General features: G+C 38.4%; 1 protein-coding gene across 1 annotated transcript in view; it reads right to left on the bottom strand.

Moving 5' to 3' along the window:
• Positions 1–15,066: 15,066 nt before the first annotated feature.
• LOC126260733 (dual specificity tyrosine-phosphorylation-regulated kinase 4-like) overlaps positions 15,067–23,073 on the bottom strand; it is a 587,083-nt gene continuing 579,076 nt past the window's right edge. The window contains exons 11-12 of the mRNA XM_049958070.1: positions 18,600–18,729; positions 15,067–17,545 (exon numbers count right to left, since the gene is read on the bottom strand). Of these exons, the coding sequence (XP_049814027.1) occupies positions 17,179–17,545; positions 18,600–18,729 (497 nt within the window). The 3' untranslated portion in view covers positions 15,067–17,178. The remainder of the gene's footprint in view (positions 17,546–18,599; positions 18,730–23,073) is intronic.

Below are 23,073 nucleotides of genomic sequence, written 5' to 3'. Positions count from 1 at the left end.
TTTTTGTTATTGTTAGACATGAGGTCGTGTTTTGTACAGCATTTGTAAATATTTTGAGTTCTGCCCATTTGGTTGCTGTATAATATATTAAAGCAATTTGGAATATTTTAGTAATTCTTCACTTACAGATTTTCATGCCAAGTAAAATTCTTTATTTTTTTTAAAACTAGATGTGTATCATGTGTACACTTAAGTCATACTTTTACTTCATCTGTCCTTGCTGGGAGGGACAACAGGACAAATAAGACACACACACACACACACACACACACACACACACACACACACACAGCTGTATTTTCATCTCTGATTTATTCCAGAGTCAACCAGTTCGGGCCCACTATGCCCTATGATAAAACAGTGCCTGAGCTCTGAGCTTATATTGCCATACAAAATACCATGCAAAAGTGAACTAATATCTGCACCAACATATGTTACACATAAGACTACTATACACTCGTAAATTGTATGAGTACTCAGATTGTTTAAATGTGCATAGCACTGTTACATACACTGGTATGGGTACTGGATTACTGTTGCATGATATTTTGTCTGGCAATATAAGCTCAGCCACCATGTTACCATAGAGAGCCTGATGATGGCATAATAGAAGGCTGAAATTGGTTGCCTCTGAAATGAATAAATCAGAAATGAAAATACAGCTGTGGGTTTATTTATTGCAGGCCAGTCCATTAATGGGATGTTATTGTCATGTAATTATTCCACCACAGGTCATGCATTATGAACAGATGCTCGATCACATTGAAAGATGCAATCGCCATCCCCGAATTGCTCTTCAACAGTAGGAAGCAAGAAGGTGCTTAAAACATCAATATAGGCCTGTGCTGTGATAGTGCCACCCAAAACTACAGGGGGTGCAAGCCCTCTCCATGAAAAACATGACCACACCATAACACCACCACCTCCGAATTTTACTGTTGGCACTACACATGCTGGCAGATGATGTTCACAGAGCATTCACCATACCCTCACCCTGCCATCAGATCACCACGCTGTGTACCGTGATTCGTCACTCCACACAACATTTTTCCACTGTTCAGTTGTCCAATGTTTACACTCCTTACACCAAGTGAGGTGTCATATGTCATTTACCGGTGTGATGTGTGGCTTATGTGCAGCCACTTGGCCATGAAATGCGTTTTCTCACCTCCCGCCTAACTGTCATAGTATGTGCAATGGAACCTGATGCACTTTGGAATTCGTCTTGTAGATGTCTGCCTATTACACATTATGACCCTCTTCAACTGTTGGAGGTCTGTCTCAATCAACAGACAAGGTCAACCTGTATGCTTTTCTGCTGTACATGTCCTTTCATGTTTCCACTTCACTGTCACAGTGGAAACTGTGGACTGAGGGATGTTTAGGAGTGTGGAAATCTCACGTACAGATGTATGACACAAGTGACACGCAGTCACCTGACCATGTTCAAAGTCTGTGAGTTCTGCAGAGCACTCCATTCTACTCTCTCATGATGTCTAATGACTACCAAGGTTGCTGATATGGAGTACCTGGCAGCAGATGGCAGCACAATGCACCTACTATGAAAAATGTACGTTTTTGGGGCTGTCCGGTACTTTTGATCACATAGTGTATGACATCAGAGTAATGTATAACTGATTGTGGTTTGAGACAATTTTGTCCAGAATTATTTTGGATAATTAACTTTAGGATGAGGTCATATTAGAATGGCTACTGCTGGTAGTGTGCTTGTACGATGTTTTTAGAGGTTCCAGGCATTGGAGGAGTGGCAGCATGTGGTCAAAGTAGCAATGACAAGATAGACATACAAATTTCATAGCTCAGATTTTTGGCCATGATGGAACCATGCCCCCCCATGAACCATGGACCTTGCCGTTGGTGGGGAGGCTTGCGTGCCTCAGCGATACAGATAGCCGTACCGTAGGTACAACCACAACGGAGGGGTATCTGTTGAGAGGCCAGACAAACGTGTGGTTCCTGAAGAGGGGCAGCAGCCTTTTCAGTAGTTGCAAGGGCAACAGTCTGGATGATTGACTGATCTGGCCTTGTAACAATAACCAAAACGGCCTTGCTGTGCTGGTACTGTGAACGGCTGAAAGCAAGGGGAAACTACAGCCGTAATTTTTCCCGAGGACATGCAGCTTTACTGTATGATTAAATGATGATGGCGTCCTCTTGGGTAAAATATTCCGGAGGTAAAATAGTCCCCCATTCGGATCTCTGGGTGGGGACTACTCAAGAGGATGTCGTTATCAGGAGGAAGAAAACTGGCATTCTAAGGATCAGAGCGTGGAATGTCAGGTCCCTTAATCGGGCAGGTAGGTTAGAAAATTTGAAAAGGGAAATGGATATGTTAAAGTTAGATATAGTGGGAATTAGTGAAGTTCGGTGGCAGGAGGAACAAGACTTCTGGTCAGGTGACTACAGGGTTATAAACACAAAGTCAAATAGGGGTAATGCAGGAGTAGGTTTAATAATGAATAGGAAAACAGGAATGCGTGTAAGCTACTACAAACAGCTTAGTGAATGCATTATTGTGGCCAAGATAGATACGAAGCCCACACCTACTACAGTAGTACAAGTTTATATGCCAACTACCTCTACAGATGATGAAGAAATTGAAGAAATGTATGATGAAATAAAAGAAATTATTCAGATAGTGAAGGGAGACGAAAATTTAATAGTCATGGGTGACTGGAATTCGAGTGTAGGAAAAGGGAGAGAAGGAAACGTAGTAGGTGAATATGGATTGGGGATAAGAAATGAAAGAGGAAGCCGCCTGGTAGAATTTTGCACAGAGCACAACTTAATCATAGCTAACACTTGGTTTAAGAATCATGAAAGAAGGTTGTATACATGGAAGAACCCTGGAGATACTAAAAGGTATCAGATAGATTATATAATGGTAAGACAGAGATTTAGGAACCAGGTTTTAAATTGTAAGACATTTCCAGGGGCAGATGTGGACTCTGACCACAATGTATTGGTTATGACCTGTAGATTAAAACTGAAGAAACTGCAAAAAGGTGAGAATTTAAGGAGATGGGACCTGGATAACTGACTAAACCAGAGGTTGTACAGAGTTTCAGGCAGAGCATAAGGGAACAATTGACAGGAATGGGGGAAAGAAATACAGTAGAAGAAGAATGGGTAGCTTTGAGGGATGAAGTAGTGAAGGCAGCAGAGGATCAAATAGGTAAAAAGACGAGGGCTAGTAGAAATCCTTGGGTAACAGAAAAAATATTGAATTTAATTGATGAAAGGAGAAAATATAAAAATGCAGTAAATGAAGCAGGCAAAAAGGAATACAAACGTATCAAAAATGAGATCGACAGGAAGTGCAAAATGGCTAAGCAGGGATGGCTAGAGGACAAATGTAAGGATGTAAAGGCTTATCTTACTAGGGGTAAGATAGATACTGCCTACAGGAAAATTAAAGAGACCTTTGGAGATAAGAGAACCACTTGTATGAACATCAAGAGCTCAGATGGAAACCCAGTTCCAAGCAAAGAAGGGAAAGCAGAAAGGTGGAAGGAGTATATAGAGGGTCTATACAAGGGCGATGTACTTGAGGACAATATTATGGAAATGGAAGAGGATGTAGATGAAGATGAAATGGGAGATACGATACTGCGTGAAGAGTTTGACAGAGCACTGAAAGACCTGAATCGAAATAAGGCCCCCCGAGTAGACAACATTCCATTGGAACTACTGGCGGCCTTGGGAGAGCCAGTCCTGACAAAACTCTACCATCTGGTGAGCAAGATGTATGAAACAGGCGAAATACCCTCAGACTTCAAGAAGAATATCATAATTCCAATCCCAAGGAAAGCAGGTGTTGACAGATGTGAAAACTACCGAACTATCAGTTTAATAAGCCACGGCTGCAAAATACTAACACGAATTCTTTACAGACGAATGGAAAAACTAGTAGAAGCTGACCTCAGGGAAGATCAGTTTGGATTCTGTAGAAATACTGGAACACGTGAGGCAATACTGACCTTACGACTTATCTTAGAAGATAGATTAAGGAAAGGCAAACCTACGTTTCTAGCATTTGTAGACTTAGAGAAAGCTTTTGACAATGTTAACTGGAATACTCTCTTTCAAATTCTGAAGGTGGCAGGGGTAAAATACAGGGAGCGAAAGGCTATTTACAATTTGTACAGAAACCAGATGGCAGTTATAGAGAGTCAAGGGCATGAAAGGGAAGCAGTGGTTGGGAAGGGAGTAAGACAGGGTTGTAGCCTCTCCCTGATGTTATTCAATCTGTATATTGAGCAAGCAGTAAAGGAAACAAAAGAAAAATTCGGAGTAGGTATTAAAATCCATGGAGAAGAAATAAAAACTTTGAGGTTTGCCGATGACATTGTAATTCTGTCAGAGACAGCAAAGGACTTGGAAGAGCAGTTGAACGGAATGGATGGTGTCTTGAAGGGAGGATATAAGATGAACATCAACAAAAGCAAAACGAGGATAATGGAATGTAGTCGAATTAAGTCGGGTGATGTTGAGGGTATTAGATTAGGAAATGAGACACTTAAAGTAGTAAAGGAGTTTTGCTATTTGGGGAGCAAAATAACTGATGATGGTTGAAGTAGAGAGGATATAAAATGTAGACTGGCAATGGCAAGGAAAGCATTTCTGAAGAAGAGAAATTTGTTAACATCGAGTATAGATTTAAGTGTCAGGAAGTCATTTCTGAAAGTATTTGTATGGAGTGTAGCCATGTATGGAGTGAAACATGGACGGTAAATAGTTTGGACAAGAAGAGAATAGAAGCTTTCGAAATGTGGTGCTACAGAAGAATGCTGAAGATTAGATGGGTAGATCACATAACTAATGAGGAGGTACTGAACAGGATTGGGGAGAAGAGGAGTTTGTGGCACAACTTGACCAGAAGAAGGGATCGGTTGGTAGGACATTTTCTGAGGCATCAAGGGATCACCAATTTAGTATTGGAGGGCAGCGTGGAGGGTAAAAATCGTAAGGGGAGACCAAGAGATGAATACACTAAGCAGATTCAGAAGGATGTAGGTTGCAGTAGGTACTGGGAGATGAAGAAGCTTGCACAGGAGAGAGTAGCATGGAGAGCTGCATCAAACCAGTCTCAGGACTGAAGACCACAACAACAACAACATGGAACCATGACCAGAAGACCTGCAACAGTGGATATTATATTTACAGAAGATAATTTGGTAATATAATTGTTCCATATAATGATTTTGTATTAAAGAATAATTATGATACATTAGTTATGAAGGTGACCATTCCATATAAACATTAATTTTTAATTAATAACCTTCTGTTGTATAAAGACTTGGGTTTCTAATTGCAGTTGGGAATTAACTGAAATTTAAGGGCTCTAACTGATTTTAATTGCTGTTAGCAGAGTTTAAAACAAGAGCTATATCCAACATCAAGCTATTGAAAGTTAGAAGTCCAACTGCCTTAGCCAAGCACACAGGTCAAAGTCAAAGACATATTGGTCTCAAAATTATCTCATACATTGAACATCCTTCCACAACACACAGTCGTTGCCTTGTAATATCAGTTTTTCTTATTGCATTAGACTAGTCTAGGACTGCAGAGTACAATTTATGAGCTACTTATCCCTACTGTAACGAATGAAATTCATCTATTGAGATGCTGCAGTCAGGACAAAAACATGTCCACACCCATTCCAACAACACAGCTTTCAGTCCATCAGCATATAAAATAATGTTTTATGCTGAAGGTGTGGTTTAGTGGCAGGCACTGGCCCCTGTAATTTCAGCAGTCTGTAGCACCTGTAGCGTTTCAATTACTTAACATTTAAAATATGGCACTTCAAGAGAAAGTTCCTCTGGTCTAGCAGTGTGTGATTGCTACAGCAGAGGTACAGCTTGCGTAATTTAAATCTCTGATTTTCTGTCATTGCATACACTTTATGTTCAGTGACTTTGATCTTTTACAGGAAGAAGAAATTAATCAACATTGTATCTTGTGACATTCTGTTAGCAAGGCAAATATAATTGCTCTATATGATTAAGTCTCTCTTTTGTATATAGAATCTTGGAATACACAATCTGCCTGTTACACTTCATCCACAGTTCACATGATATTATGTGAGAAAAGACCAAGCTGAGTGCTGCACAAGCGATGCTTTCTAAAACTGTGCCAATTTGTGGATGGAAGAATTTCTGCCTGAGGGAACTTCATTATTTTTGATCTGAGAATGAGTTCAATTTTGCACCATACAAATTTTAAGGATATTGCTCTGTAATTTTGCAAGTCAGTTCCTCTATGTGCTAGGAGAGAGAGCTGTGATAAATACAAGCTAAGTAAGGGGCCAAAGCCATTTGTAAAACCGAATTGGTATTCCATCTATACCTGGCATCTTATTTCTTTCCAACTTTTTAGTTGCTTCTTTGTGTCAGGGATGCCTATCACTATATCCCCCATATGGGAGTCAATGGAGTGGTCTCCTCCTGCATGAACCAAGACACCCCTTGTTTGGATGTGAATACCAACATCCAAGATTAAGATCAAGAAAGAGTTTCCTCTGTTCAACAAAATCATTCTTCACGTCACTTGCAAATGGTCGAATACAGCTTTGGTATAACTCATCATCAGAGGGGTACTGGAACAACCCTAAAGAAGAGCTTGCTAAAGGACATCACCTCCCATATAAAACATGGAAGGTCCTCAACAGGCTGAGAAGTGGTGTATCCCGATGTAAGGTCAATTTGAAGAAATGGGGTTTCTCTCCAGGAGATGAACTACGCAGATGTGGGGAACAGCAAGATCATCAACACCTGCTCAACTGTAGAAACCTCCCAGCCCCATGCCCGATGGACAATCTGATTATTGCCTATGCTACAGCCGTTCAAACGGCAGAATTTTGGATGTCATACAGAATTTAATCATGTACTTATATTGTTTGTAAATTGATGTCATATGGAATTTAAGCATGTACTTATATTGTTTGTAAATTGCTGTCTATTGGCTACATATGTATGTTACGTTCTGGACATGAGTAAATAAATAAAAATCTTCTATTGCCACACCAGATTGCTCAATAAGTGACTGTATAGAAGCTTTCGATTGCTTAGCAAATTTATGATGGACCAGAATTTTCTTGAGTTCTCAGCTGCATCTTTTGCTAAGGTATGAGGGTGGTAGTTGTTGTATGCTTTGCGCATCGATCTTTTCGCAGAAACGTGAATCTCTACCAACATTTGCCTGTTATCATTTGTGCATTCTTTTTTGAACTGGAGTGCAACAGTCTTTGCTTCCTCAGCATTTTCCGAATTTTGTCTTTCCCATCTTTAATTCACTTACATGGCACATACTGCTCCAAAGTGTGATTTCTTCACTTTCATCATACTCGAACTAAGTTCATTGTCTAAGTGGGATGCTAGCAATTGCTTATCTGCTCTTTCTAGAAAAAATACTCTCCTACCCTTCTTGACTGTTTGGTTTACTTTAGTAACCATCATCACTATGATGGCATCATAATCACTAATCTATATTGACACTGTCAATAAGGTCTGGCCTATTTGTAGCTACAACGTCTGAAATATTTCCATTGTGTGTGGGATGTCAAACTATCTGCTCAAGATATTTTTCAGAAAACAAGTTCAAAAGTACTTTGCATGACTGCCTACCCATACCTCGTGTAATGAATCGATAGATATCTCCATCTAATCTCTGTAGGTTTCGTAACCTTCAACTAATAGTGCATGATCTGGGTATTTCTGAGCTACTAAGTGTAAACTTCCTTTGAATGATTAAAACTGTCACAGCGGAATTTGGTTGCCAATACTGTAAAAGCATCCTACAATTAACTTAATTTCACATAAACTTGTTATACACAACCAGATAACTCCTCAGTTCCACTGATAATCGACCTCATTAGAGACACTATTTTTGTCAACAAATTTCTTGGAAGCCAGTAAATTTGGGAACTTTGTTAGGAATACTTCAACAATTTACTGATAAAAACTATTGATGTTCTAAGTGTCTTCACTTTGAATGCTGTCTAATTTCGCTATCTTCATGTCAGTTGGTGACTGTTCATCAGTGTGCATCAAACTACCACCTATTACACGTGTAATACAATTGTATGCTGGGATCTGATGTCATTAGGGAATTCTGGCAGAGTTCACAGAGTCTTGAAGTTGATTAGTACGTGGTGAAATGTACCAGTATATGATTGTTAGGTTAAGTATGACATGAAGTGTTGACCTCTGTGTCAGGCTGTCACATTCACATGCTTATGTAAATTTTGTAACAACTTTATTTCAGTTATCTGGTCATTTAGAATTCAGTTTGTTATACTGTTTCATGTTCTGTCATTAACTTCATTCTTATTTTAACAAGCATACATATATCTATGCGCTTGTTCAACTGTTACTAATCAATGCCTGAAAACAAAACATAAACAATTCTCATTTAGTAATTGCAGGATAGTAAGGATTGAAATTAGCATACAATTTGTATTTATGTAATAAACTCACAGAAATGTTAGGAACATTTTACAACTAATAATCTTCATGCTATAAATAACTTTATGAAAAACATTATTACTAGCAAACATATTTTACAAATTTCAGTATTAAAAGCTGAAAGCTGTGTAAAATTTTATGTTGCGATATGAGAGGAGCGAATCACTGTATAACTGAATGATGACAGTCTGTGTGCATTAGCAAAATTTTGATTGTAATCCTCAAATTTTTCTGTTTCTAATAATGGATGACATAGTTACACATGAGTGGTGAATTAGCCATGTGTGAATCAATTTGCCTACAGTTTTTGTGAGCAAGTTTTGTTACAGTATTACTCAATCAAGATCTGATTTTGAAAGAGGACACCATGTCAACCTGAATTTCTTGAAATTTCTCTTAGCACTACCAAGCCAATAGCTACACTGTCAAGAACTCAACAAGTTACAGCAAATTTTGCTGGACCAGATAACTCGCAAATTCTTTTACAGCTACTGCAGCATCACAGATCACTGAGAAATGAAAATGAGTATTTGCTAATTAACTGTAATGCCCTGTTATAGTTCAGTTGGTTAACTAATTTCTAGAGAAAAATATGTAAAGACACATGCCTGTAATGCACCATGTTTGATTAACCTTCTGAAGAAAAATAGTGTTTGGATTTAGTATGGAAATTGTCAGCAAGTCTTTGAGGAGATACAGAAACAACTTTGTGACAGTAAAATCTTACACAGGCCTGATCTTTCTCTACTCTTCTGTATAATGTGTTATAGCAGAGATAGTGGTGGTGGGGCTCATTTATTTCAAGAAAAATCTGTAGATGGGAAAGTGGATCATTGTTCAACAGCTTTTGCAAGTAGAACTTTAGAGAAATATGAAAAAAATACTCATTTATGGAAAAGGAAGTACCAGGGCATAACAATTATGTAATTGGAAAATACTCATCCGGTGTAACTTGCTGAGTTCTGAGTTCTTCACAATGCAGCTATTGACTTGATAGTGCTAAGAGAAATTTCAAGAAATTTGAGTGACACTATGTTCTCTTTCAAAATCAGATGTTTATTGTATAATACTGTAGCAAAAACTGGCTCACAAAAACTGCAGGAAAACTTACTTCCACATGGCTGATTCACTACTACTTGCATACATTTGTAACAATTACTGCCTACATCATTCATTATTAGAAACAGAAAATTTGAGGATTGCACCTGCTTGTGCACAAAGACTGTCGTCATTCACTTAACGCATTAATTTGCTCCTCTCATGCTACAACATAAAGTTTTACATGGCTGTTAGCTTCATAAAATATCTTTGCTAATAGTGTTTATCATAAAGCTGTTTGTAGCATGAAGATTATGAAGTGGAACATGTTCCTAACATTTCTGTGAGTTTATTACACATATACAAATGGAATGATAATTTCGGTCCATACACAAACAATCCTGAAATTACAAAATGACAATTGTTTATATTTTATGTTCAGGTGTTGATCAGTAACAGTTGAACCAGCACAAAGATATATGCATTCTTGCTAAAGTTGGAGTGAAGTTAATGTCAGGATATGAATCAGTATAACAAATTGAACTCTAAATGACCAGAAAACTGAAATAAGGTTGTTACAAAATTGATATAAGCCTGTAAATGTGGGCAGCCTGACACCTGAGGTCAAAACTTCATCATACTTATCCTAATAATCATACAAAAATGTGTGTGGCTCATCCTCAACATTAGTGAATGTAATGAAAGTAACTCTGCGATCAGCCGAAGAGAACCACACAATTCTGATCTGTAACAATACCATCCTACGTTGTATGGTGTAGGTAGGGTGAGCACCTGGCTCTCCCAGCCATTGTTCTCTCCGATCAGTATAAAAGCCCTGGCACTACTGAGAATTAAACCCAGGTTCTTCACATGGCAGTCAGATATGCTGACCTCTCAACTATGGAGTTAGAAAGTAAGTGTAATGAATTCAAGTAGACTGAGAACTTTGTTATTTGACTATACAATCAATTGGAATTAGACATGACCATGAAGTTTTCATATGCTCATCAAGTTCCTTTGAACTTATGAAGAAGGATAAGCTTTGGGAATGTGGAGAGTCAAGGCATACAGTAACAAAAGAAAAGGAAACTCTTTGTTCTTATACTGTACCAGCAAAATGTAATCAAGTAAATTAGAAAAAAAGTCACTGCTTTGATAAAAGCTGCTGCTTCCTCAGTTACATTAAATCTTCTTTTGGTCCTTTATATTTTCTTTCTTACAATAATATTTTTTGAAGGAAATAGTAACCCACATCTGGAATAACAGAGTTTCCTAAGAGTATCTTTCCAGAATGACTTAAAGTGGAATGATGGCAATGGCAGTTATCAGATGAAAATTTTACAGAAACTTCCAAAGCTGTTCAATACATGCACAGAAGAAACTACTTACAAAACATACATTCAACTGGTTTTTGTGCATTGTTTTATGGTTTGGGACTCCAGCAGCTTGAATTAGCAGAAGAAATTAATGGTCATTACAAGCATGAACTTTGATAGCAAACCTGCAGAATGGCAGCTGCTAGGTAACTGATATAGATTTAAAGAACTCTTCTTTTCATTGTGGCTTTGTTTAATTAGTCCAAGGAAAACTCAACTAATTGCAATGGAGGATGTTGCAACGAAAGCAGTGTGCATTGTATCCCTCACTCTATTTGCAAAAGGAACATGAGACGAAACAACTATTAGTGGTACAAGGTACCTTCCGCCATGTATTATATGGTGGTTTTCTGTATATGGATGCAGATGAAGGTAAATATTAAAGCATGTACCTGAGGACTCTAGTAACGTCTGGAGGAGTCCTCTGTCCAGCAGTGGACCTGAAATGGCTGGTGATGATAGTGATGATGAGTCTGCAAGTCTGAGGAGGTGGTTTTAGTTTTATAATTCTCATTTTACAGTACAATGTGGCCTGGGTCACAAAGTGATTTTATCTGAGGCACCATTCTACTGAAACATTGTTTGTTGTTTTATCCATATTTGAGAATGCAGGCTTTCTCAATGGTAAAATTGTCTCAGGTTGACATCCGAGTCAATGCATTGTTCTTCGGCAACGTTTCGGCAAGTTTCTTACTTGCCATCTTCAGGTGAAGTGATGGGTTCACATCTCATTAGGACTGGACCACAGGTTTCTCTGCATCCTTGGCGCAAGCAGAATCGGCACAGCAGCATGTGTGTGTGTGTGTATGTGGGAGGAGGGGAGCGGGGGGGGGGGGGGGCGGGGGGAGGGATGTACACAAGTTTCGGGTCCTGGTGTCTTGTCTCGGTGTAGCCTGTTGATTCCATCCACTGCCACTGGCCTGACTCCATCGGTGTGCTCTCGTCTTCTTCTCGCTAATGCTGTGTTCCACGTGGTGCTGAGTTGGAAGCCACTATTCTGTTTGACCAGATTATCACTGATCTGCCTCTTTAATAACAGCCCCAGAAACCCTTCACTCTACAGTCCCTTGGTTTGTTCAAATTAAAATGTGTGTTCTTCCCCGAGGCTGTGTTCCACTACCACGGATTTTTCCTTTTGTCTGAGGTGAACACTTCTCACATGTAGACCGAGTGTCTCAGTGTGTTGTCTACTGTACGGAAACAAACACAGACCTGTACCTCAATGCCAGCAGCTGCCATCATGTAGCATAACAGAAATCCATGCTCACTACCCTTGTATGCAGAGTTCATGACGTGTGACAAGGACAGTTTATCTATAGAGATTCAGTACCTGAAGAAAACCTTCCAGAAGAATGGCTACACCGAGATGCAGATTAGATGCGCTCTGAAGGTGAACAAGAAGAAGAATGAGGACATTCAGGAAGAAAAGAACAACAAAGGTCTGGTATTCCTCCCATATGCAGGGCTGCCCACAGCAAAGATTGCCAGGATACTGGAGAAGAACAAGATAAAAACCATCTTCTACCCTCCAGCAAAAATCAGGAATATGCTGGGCTCAATGAAAACCGGGTGTCTACAGGTGGAAAACAATGTATCAGACAGATGCAGCATTGCATCACACAGCGCATCTCTGAACATGTGAGAAGTGTTGGCCTCGCACAAAATCTGTGGTAACGGAGCACAGCCTCAGTGAAGCACACACATTTCAATCCGGACAAACCAAGTGACCGTGTAGAGCAAAAGGTTTCTGGGACTCTATTATTAAAGAGGCAGTGGAGATACGGACAGTGATAACCTGGTCAACTGGGATAGTGGCTTCCAACTCAGCAACATTAGCAAGAATAACATGAGAGTGCACTGGCGGAGCCAGGTTGGTGGCAGCGGATGGAATAAACAGGCCGCACTGAGATGAGATGCCAGGACCCTGCGCCCACGGCTTCACTCACAACGCCCCACTGCATCGGTTCTGCTCATGCCTGATTGGTCTGACCAGCACCGAGGATGCAGAGAAACCTGTGGTCCAGCAACAATAAAGATCTGGATGAGACGTGAACCTGACACTTTACCTGAAGATGGCAGGTAAGAAACTTGCTGAAATATTGCCTGAGAATGACGCATTGACTTGGCTCTCAACCTGAGAAGACTTTATCAACATTTATTCATACTTTCATTTCTCAATATGTTGCCCAATTTTATTTTATAAGCCTTATTATGAAGTCTCTAAGTAGAACTTTTAAGTAAATTTGTGGGGACAATACAATGATCTACGATGTTAATTTTGTCCTTGTCATTATTTTACCATAAATAGGAACATGGAGAAAGTGAAACACAATAAAATATGACAGTCCTCTTGGATGCTAGTTCATCTACATATACCATCAGTAGTCTGCAGGCCATCTAACAGTGTGTGTCGGGTGGTACTTCTGGTACCACCAATGTTCCCCCCCACTTCCTTGTTCCATTCAAGAATGGTGCATGGGGAGAATGATTGTTGGTAAGCCTCTGTAGTAGCTCTAATTTCCCGAATTTTCTCACTGTGGTCATTTTGTGGCACATATGTGGGAGGAAGTAATATGTTGCCTGGCATTTCCTGGAAGGTACTCTCAAAATTTCAATAGTAGACATCTCCAGGATGCACACTGCCTCTCCATAGTACCTGTCACTGGAGTTTGTCAAGCACATCAGTTACACACATGCACCAACCAAACAATCCCGGGAAAAATGTACCAGTCTTCATTGGATTTTCTTTCTCTCTCTTTCTCCTCTCAGGCCTACCTGGTAAGTGTTTCAGACTGATGAAGAATACTCAAGAATCAGTCGAACAAGCACCTTGTAAGCCACATCTTTCCTGGATGAGTTATGTTTTCATAAGATCTGCCCTATGAGTCTGCTTTGCCTACTGTTTAGTTTTACATTGTCATTTCAGTTAAGATTGTTCTGGATAGTTACTCCTGATATTTTATGGTAGCTGCTACTTCCAGCATTTTGTCATCAATAGTTGTACAGCTGTGAATTTCTTTCCCTATGTTTGTGCAACATGTTACATTTATTTATGTTCAAGGTCAACTACTAAAGTTCATTCATCAATCCTCTGTAGATCATTCCATAAATCAATACTGCCTCCGGCATTGCTACTTTCTCATAGGCAACCACAGCATGTAAGAACAGTCTTAAAGAGCTTCTGACACTTTCTACTACATCATTTATATACATTTTAAACAGTAATGGTACTGTCACGATCTGTGCTCCGGCAGTTACCCTCACAGCCATTGACTTTATTCCATTAACAATGCCATGTTGAGTCCTATCTGTAAGGAAGTTTTGAATCAAGTTGGGCAAGACTGCTCAGATCCTGCACAGCGTTGAGTATGTGACCTTCCTGATTCCATATCCACATGAGAGTCATTGGATTTCAAAAATGTGAGCATCAGTATTGCAGAGCAATTAAATTCACTGTTGATAGGAAATGAGCCTGCCGTTGTTGAATTCTGACACTTGCTGGTTGACATTTGTCCTTCTTGTAGGAGGCATAATTGATATTCTCATAGTCAACTAACGTTCAAATGTTATTTTGAATCAGAGGCCCACTGCACACAGAATGTAGACGGCATTACTACACCTGCCTTGAGCAGTTCCACTGACAAGCTAATCATTGACATATCCAAGCCTGCAGTTTGCTATATTCATGGTGTGGCAATTTTAGTGGTGAACTGTGTACAGTATTAGTTTTGTTGTGACTGATTGGTGTATATGATCGACTGGACATCTGTTACAGTGTCTGTAACTACGTTTGATAAGTCAATAGACAGCCTCTTGGTTGATGCACGTTGTTAATTTGTTGACACCTCTCTTACATTTGTAATTTCTCTAATACAAAAAAAATCTTTTACTATCTGTGCTTATACAGCAATCTCCAACTGACTTGCATCTTATGAGTTCACATGATCGAATAAAAATGAAATACTTTGTCAGTAGAGAAACTTGTTAATAAATCTTCACAACCAAAAATTTTTGTAATCATCACTAAATCTTTACCTTTCTTTGAAAGTTCTTTCTTGTTGCATTTGGGTAGCTACATGAAATAATGTACTTCTACACACATTGTAACATACATTTATTTAATTACTTATATTGATTCTGTTATTTATTTTTAGATAATTCAAATTAAATTGCAGTATAATTACATGAAAGATTGCCTAACTTCTTGTTTTTTATGGAATGAAAAGAAACCTTTACATCACTTTTTAATCTAGAAAGTATTTTCCTTTGAGTCAACATATTTTTATGCAAATATAAGAATAAAAGAAATCTCATTTCTGTGAAATATGAACAACTGACATGATTTGAATAAAGGATATCTCATGAGAGCTGCAGTAACAGACAGACTCAAAGTTATACACACTACCTGCATAAGCATGATTTCACTTAAAAGTCCAAGAAAATGTGCATAAAAAATAAGATTTAATTTCTTTCCAATTCCAAGATATTGTGCTTCATCAATGTGAGAATTAAGTGTGTATCATGATGAACAAGTAACAAAAGTTGAATGTTGATCCCATAGTCTGCTCAACATTCTACAGTGTAAGTTCATATTACAACGTTTCATTTCACACACCGAGAACACTTTTTACTAAGAATGACACCATTCTCAGTTTACGTAATAATGGATGTAAAATACCTGTTGTTGCTTAATTAGCTTTTTTCAGCAGTGATAACAGTAAATATTAATGATGAACCATTATTTCTGGCAGTTATAAATCACTACAGGTCTGAGAGAAACATATTTCACATTTGGTGTTTTTGGTTACAAATGCAACTTCATGAACTTATTTTGATTGTTCTGATTGTCTAAGTATGAATTTTAAAATGAGAACAATGGAATGAAAGTCTCTGGATGCAGCTTAGAAATGAAAGTCAGTTCACTTTGTCACCCACTTCAGAAACAAACTTGTTAAGCAATGAGTCTGCACTTTATTTACAATGAATATGCATTTTACAGTCCCTTTCATCTGATGAAAACCTAACAGTATTATTTCTGATCATTACATGCTACATTATAACTGAGAATATCACACATTTCTCTTTGATTTCTTTGTTAGGATTGTGGAATACAGTTTTAACAGACTGCAATGAAAATAGTGTGTCCATTGTATCTTTGTTAGTACACATTACAAAATTCTTCAACCAAATCATGCAGAAGATCACTCTGAAGTCTTGTCTATCACTGAAACACAACATATAATTAAATTAAACTATCCCTTTGGCTTCTGCATGCCATACAACTGCATCCATGCATGTTGACAGAACATGCAGTTTTTCTCCATACAGCTCATACACACTTCGGCTCTTACACCTGCATGATACAACACACACATTCATGTATGTGTGTATCCACAAAAGATTTCACACACACATACATAAACATATTTATAAGCACATGAGAAAGTAGAGTGTTTGATTTTTATACACATTCATGAAGGAATATAGTTCAATAAAAGGACTTAACTGAACATAAGTACGTAGAAGAGTGCAGCAGTATTGGTTCAGTCATGCACTGCATTTTCCTGCAAATTATGATTGCACAGATGCCTGAGTTTGACTCCACATATTTTTATTAACATACAAATGGCTTAACTGCAAATGAGCATAGCACAGGCATTACATTATTTTCTGTGGAATGAGAGAGATCATATGGACTGATAGCTTATCAGATATTGCTAAAAAACTGGTAATAACATATTTAAAAACATAACTCAGATAGTTACTGTTTTCCATTAAAGCAACTACCCAGAATTAGGGTAGTAATGTTCATAAATTTCAACGGAGGGTAGCTACTGAGTCAGTTCATTATTGTAGCAAATTGCAAGTGGCAACTAAAATACTGAATTAGCATTTTACTAAAAGTGAGTATTTAAGTAAGGAATGTACAAATTATTTTTCACTTAAAAGAAAAATAGTACATAACAAATCAGATCTCACATCAATTGCAGTGAAAACAATAATAAGTGTTACAAATAATGAATTCAGTCAGAACAATGGTAAACACTGAGTCTATTCACACAATTTTTAGGGCATGGAACAGAATTATCCAAATCTATTCACAAACAACATGATGTCTCAAAATACAGTATCTCAACAACATTATTTGTATGTCATGTATCACAATTTAATCAGTCACGCCAACACATAAAGAGTGTGGACATCGCCATCCCTCATATCCAGAGTTAACAGATGTCTCACTTTGGCTTCACACTTCTAGTGTCCAAATGCGTGAGTCACAGTATCGGTGGAAGAAATGTGCCAGAGTCATCAAGACTGGGATCTAATGTCGAAACTAAGTCAGCTGTCATACGGCTTCCTATACTAGGTTTTGGTTTTGTAGAGTCCACACGTTCAGGTTCTAAGATCTTAGAGACACATTTCTTGCCCCTGTATAGTCTGTATAATGAATACTGCTGCTGGGAGGGGGCAGGAGCAGGTTCTGGTTCAGAGACAGGCACTCTTCTCGTTTGGTGTGGAACAGCTACCGTCTCGGAAGGTGATCGCCTCAGCTCCTGCTGGTGCATTTGGACAGTGGTTGATGACTGCAGCCACTCATGTCTTAAAGCTTCATCTGGCGTCATTCGCTTTTTAGGATCCCACCTGTTAATCATAAAAAGTATCTGTTAGTGCTACTGTAATAAGCTTTAACAAGTTTTTAGTTCCGGAAGTGTATAAATAGAAACATTTTTCTTTATATTAAGCCATATTAATGTTGAAACTTCCTGGCAGATTAAAACTGTGTGCCCGACCGAGACTCGAACTCGGGACCTTTGCCTTTCGCGGGCAAGTGCTCTACCAACTGAGCTACCGAAGCACGACTCATGCCCGGTACTCACAGCTTTACTTCTGCCAGTACCTCGTCTCCTACCATATTAATGTTGTTTATTAAGATTGCACAAAATTAATACACTATTGTAACATTACTACTGAAACCTGGTGCGTTTACTTCTGACAATGTATGTCCAAAAATAATTTAATCACAGTAGTAGATATGTGATATTTCTATTCAAGATGGTGACTTCTAGTTACGGACTGGAATAGCTGTGAACATCTTCAGCCCTGTAGAAATAATATTTTGCACCCCACAGCAATCTAGTTTCTTTGGATGGCATTTTACCTATATAATTTGTTGGACAACCATTGCACTAACACTGCCTCTGCCTATGCATTTATCTTCTCTTACTTTCTTTACCCTTTTTCCTGACAATGTAATTTTAATTCATGAGTTTTATGTACTACTGTACATGTCACAGATTTGACTGGAATACTTGGCTATTCAATACTTTATCACAGCCATTACAGTGCTGAACGTAAGAGCAGCCAAGAGGAAAAGAATAACTGTGTAGACATTGCAGAAGGTGCTTATGTAAGAATCTCTTATGAAGTTTCATAAATCACTAAATTATACTGATGTTTGTCATTCAGATAAATGAGCTATTTGTTGAAACAAGCTTTAACATCACACATTTTCAATCATGATGCCCGTTTCACTAACCAATGGATGGATAAGGATAACAATAACTTTACATGAGCTTACAATCAATTTTCACAGTCTGCATGTGGGAACAATCATCTTCTTTTTACACAAATGTAGAATTAACTATATTCATAATAATCAGTATAATAACAAACAAACACAAAAACTGGTACCTACTGGAGACATTTTGATATGAAATCCACAAACAGAGGGTCATTACACCTGATAGCAAGTGCAAGATCTTTGGACCCAGGCTTCCTCTTCCTGCCTTTACTGTTTGTAATACATCTTGGGTTGCCTTTTGAATCTGCAAAATAAGAATAGGTATTGATGATGGTTTATATTCTGCAAGGAATGCACAGCGCAAGCACGCGCGCCCACACACACACACACACACACACACAGACACACACACACACCTCAGCTATGAATGTAGATTTTTCACAACAGGCGGTTTTCATGAGCCCACTACACTGACCTAAAGGTGTAATGTTTCAGGTATTTGAGACAAGTGAAACACAGAAACTTTGAAATTAATTCTCTGACTTCAAATTCCATGCCATCAACTGTACTATGTATAGATTTACTAACCAACAGTGAGATATGAAAATTTATGCCAGACTATGACTCAACCCCAGACTTCCCACTTAACGGGAGTGGCTATCTGTGCATGCTTGCCAGACTGACCCAAACTTCCATACGTTACACTGTCTATATCCTCATGTCATATTTAGTGGACTGCTACATCAGCATACAGCCACTTTGACATATGAAAGTTTGGGTCGGTCCAGGAAATGTGCACGGATAGCTGAAGTGGTTAAGCTGATTGCTGCTGATAAGTAGGAAGTCCGGGTTCGAGTTCCGGTCTGGCACAAATTTTCACATGGCACTGTTGGGTAGTAAAGCCATACCAAGTACAGCTGGAGTCAAGGAATTCATAGTCAGCAAATTAATTTCAAAATAGTTCATACAGCAGTGGATCATCAACAATGTCTGTTCTTTCAGATGTGCATGTAACTAACCACAGCAACAGTTCACCAAGTATCAGGGAAGAACATGGATTTGATGTGCATCAGTTAATATTTATTATGGCACTTTACATGGCATAGACCATTGTGGATCATTTTCTTCTACTAAAACTCAAACAGTTTTTCCAAATTTTCACTTTCTCTGATGATTTCATCATCAATGAGTGAGATAATAATCTTGTTTTGCCTTTCTCTCAAAATCTAATTCCTTCATGTTCCAGAAAACTAAGAGTTTCAACTACATAAAATTTTAAATGGTGAATTCCTACAGGTATGTTCCTTACTCTCCCTCCCCCTCCCACCCACCCTCTGTGTGTGTGTGTGTTTGTGTGTGTGTGTGTGTGTGTGTGTGTGCGCGCGTGCATGCGCGTGCCAGGAGAGATTCTACATTTTGCTAAAATTAATCTATTGACAGCTACAAGGCTCTGATTTTGCTACAATCATAGCAACATACTATCCCAATTTATTTTCACCCTCCACTGAAGTATACAACTACAGCCAAAAGACCCTTTGATTTCAACCAAACTACACAAAAAAAAAGATAATAATAATAATAAGATTTGTAACAGAAGAGAAATTAAATGGGAGCCCATATGTTGACAAAATTAGATCTTTTTTGTAGCAAAAGAACAATTATTATTTAGCTACAATTTTGACAAAATAATGCAACATTTTATTGCCACTAATCATCCAAATTTGCAACTACTACTAAATGATCACTCTCTGTCAAATATGCCACTACAACAAACAAAAATAATAAGTTTAATTTAGCACATTTACTACTACTGTGATAAGACAATCCAGCAAACTCTTTATCTCTGCATTTGTGTTGTGCTCACAACACTGGTTGTGCTTGCATCTAGCACATGAAGTCATATAAAGATATTCAGGAGGCAGACAATCTTGTAAAGATGAGCTATTTTCTACCGCCTTACCATTATTCTTTGTTGGTGGATGCCATTGTATCACACTCACATGTGCGGCTTTGCGGACTTCACTCTGTGACTGTCCAAGCTGAAATCAGAGTCCTTGAAAATTCCAGTTTATCTGTTCTATAAGAGGCCCTGCTCAACACCCACTCAGAAGCATAGACATCCCAAGATAATTTCAACAGTGTTTCCTTTATGCAGGGAACATTCATTGGACTGACAAATTCAAAGGGTATTTCTTCACAGTCTGGCTCAGGATGCCAGAGTCAACTCCTGAAATGCACGTGCCTATGTTTCTTTTGCAGACTATGTAATTCTTGTTTCTTCCATGTAATGTTCCAGTTCCTTTAAAGAAACACTATCAATAACATTAATCTTGTTCATTGTCTCTCACTGCTCAATAATCCATGCAATGTTTGTTCCAAAAAAGGTCTTTAGCTGTTACTACTGACTGCCTTTTGAACTCTCACACCATTTGATGTGAAGCCTTGGTTTATTAAAACTCTTACGTATCGCCCTCAATTAATACTTTTCATTAACTACTATGTAAGCCTTGCTCATGATTCATTGAAATATACTATTCCATTAGTAAGAAACATACATTTTAAAACAGCACCAATTTAAGTTGTTCTTAGAGCCTTTGGTTAGTCATTCTTGCAAAGACGTTAATTAATTTTCTCTTTGCTTGTCATGAGTTATCCAATGATTTGCCTTATCCTTTCTGTCATTGAAGGGAAGTATCTGACTGTGTTTATTAAAGAACACATTTGGGATTATTATGAAGGTGGTCTGCTTGGATCACAAAAAAACCTAATGTGGATATGAGTTACACTCCTGATTATGAACACTCCAATGATAAAGAATATAAATAACAGCAGGAATACTGGTGTCTACTCACCATATAGTTGAACACTGAACTGCCAATATGTACATAAACAAGACTGAGGACAGTGCTGAGCTGTCAGATGAATCCCATCTGAGCTACAGAATACCCCTTGTAACACACACACCTGCACAGTTACACAGTCCCAGCCAACTACACTGTAGAATTTGTTCAAAATCTCAGCAACATACTTAGTATTGTTCATGTGCCTATTGACGACTCAATGTCCCAAGTATGGAGTAGTAGTTACCTTTATTCCTTCCATTATTATATTACACCAAGAACTTTCCTGCCACACCAATAAAGAATTGTTATTACCCAGGTAATATAACTGTTTGCCCAAAATAGATCCAGTTCAGTGTTTGATGTTTAATATCCTTGGGCCAGAATCCAGAAAAACGAAGAAGTGGACATAGCAGCAAAGAAGCTTCTCAGGAACACATCATAGAAAAGTGTAGTGTCCCCCCAATAAGGTTTTTACTCATTATTCCATCAGAAATTCATAAGCTATAGGAAGGAAACATGGCTGGAAGTGACGGAAAATAAGCTCAGTTAATGAAACCAACTGTCTAGCCATGCTGGTCCTCTTTCTGGCTACAGAATGGGACAATGTGACATCGATCCACTTCCGTATAGGCCATTGGCTTCTTAGAATTGCTAGAATTGCTTTTCGTATCACTTTCAAAACACAATATATTACTAAAATGTGTTTTATGTTCTGACAAGAGGGCTGCAGTAAATTCAGCTACATTAGCTATGATAAGATAAGTGTGGCCCGTGTTCTAAACTTTTATAAATTATATATATGTGGTGTCTGTTCTTTCAGACAAGTCCGAAAGAACAGATGACACATATACTGTATAAAATTAAGCCAAAGATGGCCAATGATCTCTTCAGTGCTGAAGCACACAACACTCGAGCTCTTAGGAGAATCAGCTAAAGGTTGCGAGTAATGAGGATAACGGGCAGGGCACTACTTTAGTAGTGTGTGGATAGGTTGAGAATTTGGGTCTGACGGGAGACATGCTGGGGTATTCCGCACAGCGTGTCCAGATGGTGCAATGGTCAGTGCAACTACCCAGTAAGCAGGAGACCCGGGTTCCAGCCCTCTTGTGGCACACATTTTCAACCTTCCTCATTGATTTAAATCGGAGCCCACTCGCAACCAATCTCCGTTATTCCTTTGTGCCTTACTTTTGTGAATTGTTCAGATTCCAACCTAAATTATTAATTGCCTTTATGTGGGGCCAAATTGTTAAGGGTTGCTTGTCAACTTGATAGGGTAGGTAATTATTTACAATTCACTGAATGCTTCTTGCATTGTTCTTACAATTTGTTTGACTTGGTTCATCATTTGTTTGTAAGCATGGATTCAGCTTTATTTGCAGCTCTCTCTGCTCTCATAGTTATTGAAGCATAGTCAGTTTTTCCCACCATTCACTATCTTCCATGATGCAATCTCATTTAAAACTTGGTGAACAATACTTCTGTATTTTCACCATATCCCTTCAGAAAGCAGAATGTTTGCCACTGGTTGGTCACATATTTTCCAATTCTCTTCTTCTTATCCTTGTTAAAGATAAATACCTTCCAATTTTCATAACATTTTGATGAACATACTGATAAACGATGGTATAACAACCTTATGCTCACCAATTCCTACCTCTAAACTGAAAAGTTTGGTGAAATTTGTTGTGAACGGATGTATGTGTTTCCCTCACAAGTGTGTTGTCTAAACCCACTGTGCAAGGTAATTTTTGGGAAATTTATTTGCTATGTTACCATAAGAATTATTGTCCCTACCTTCCATT

Source organism: Schistocerca nitens, chromosome 5, assembly GCF_023898315.1.
Source record: "Schistocerca nitens isolate TAMUIC-IGC-003100 chromosome 5, iqSchNite1.1, whole genome shotgun sequence".
NCBI classification, from domain to species: domain Eukaryota; kingdom Metazoa; phylum Arthropoda; class Insecta; order Orthoptera; family Acrididae; genus Schistocerca; species Schistocerca nitens.
Note: the sequence above shows the minus strand (reverse complement) of the source record. Positions and strands in the feature narration are given on the sequence as shown.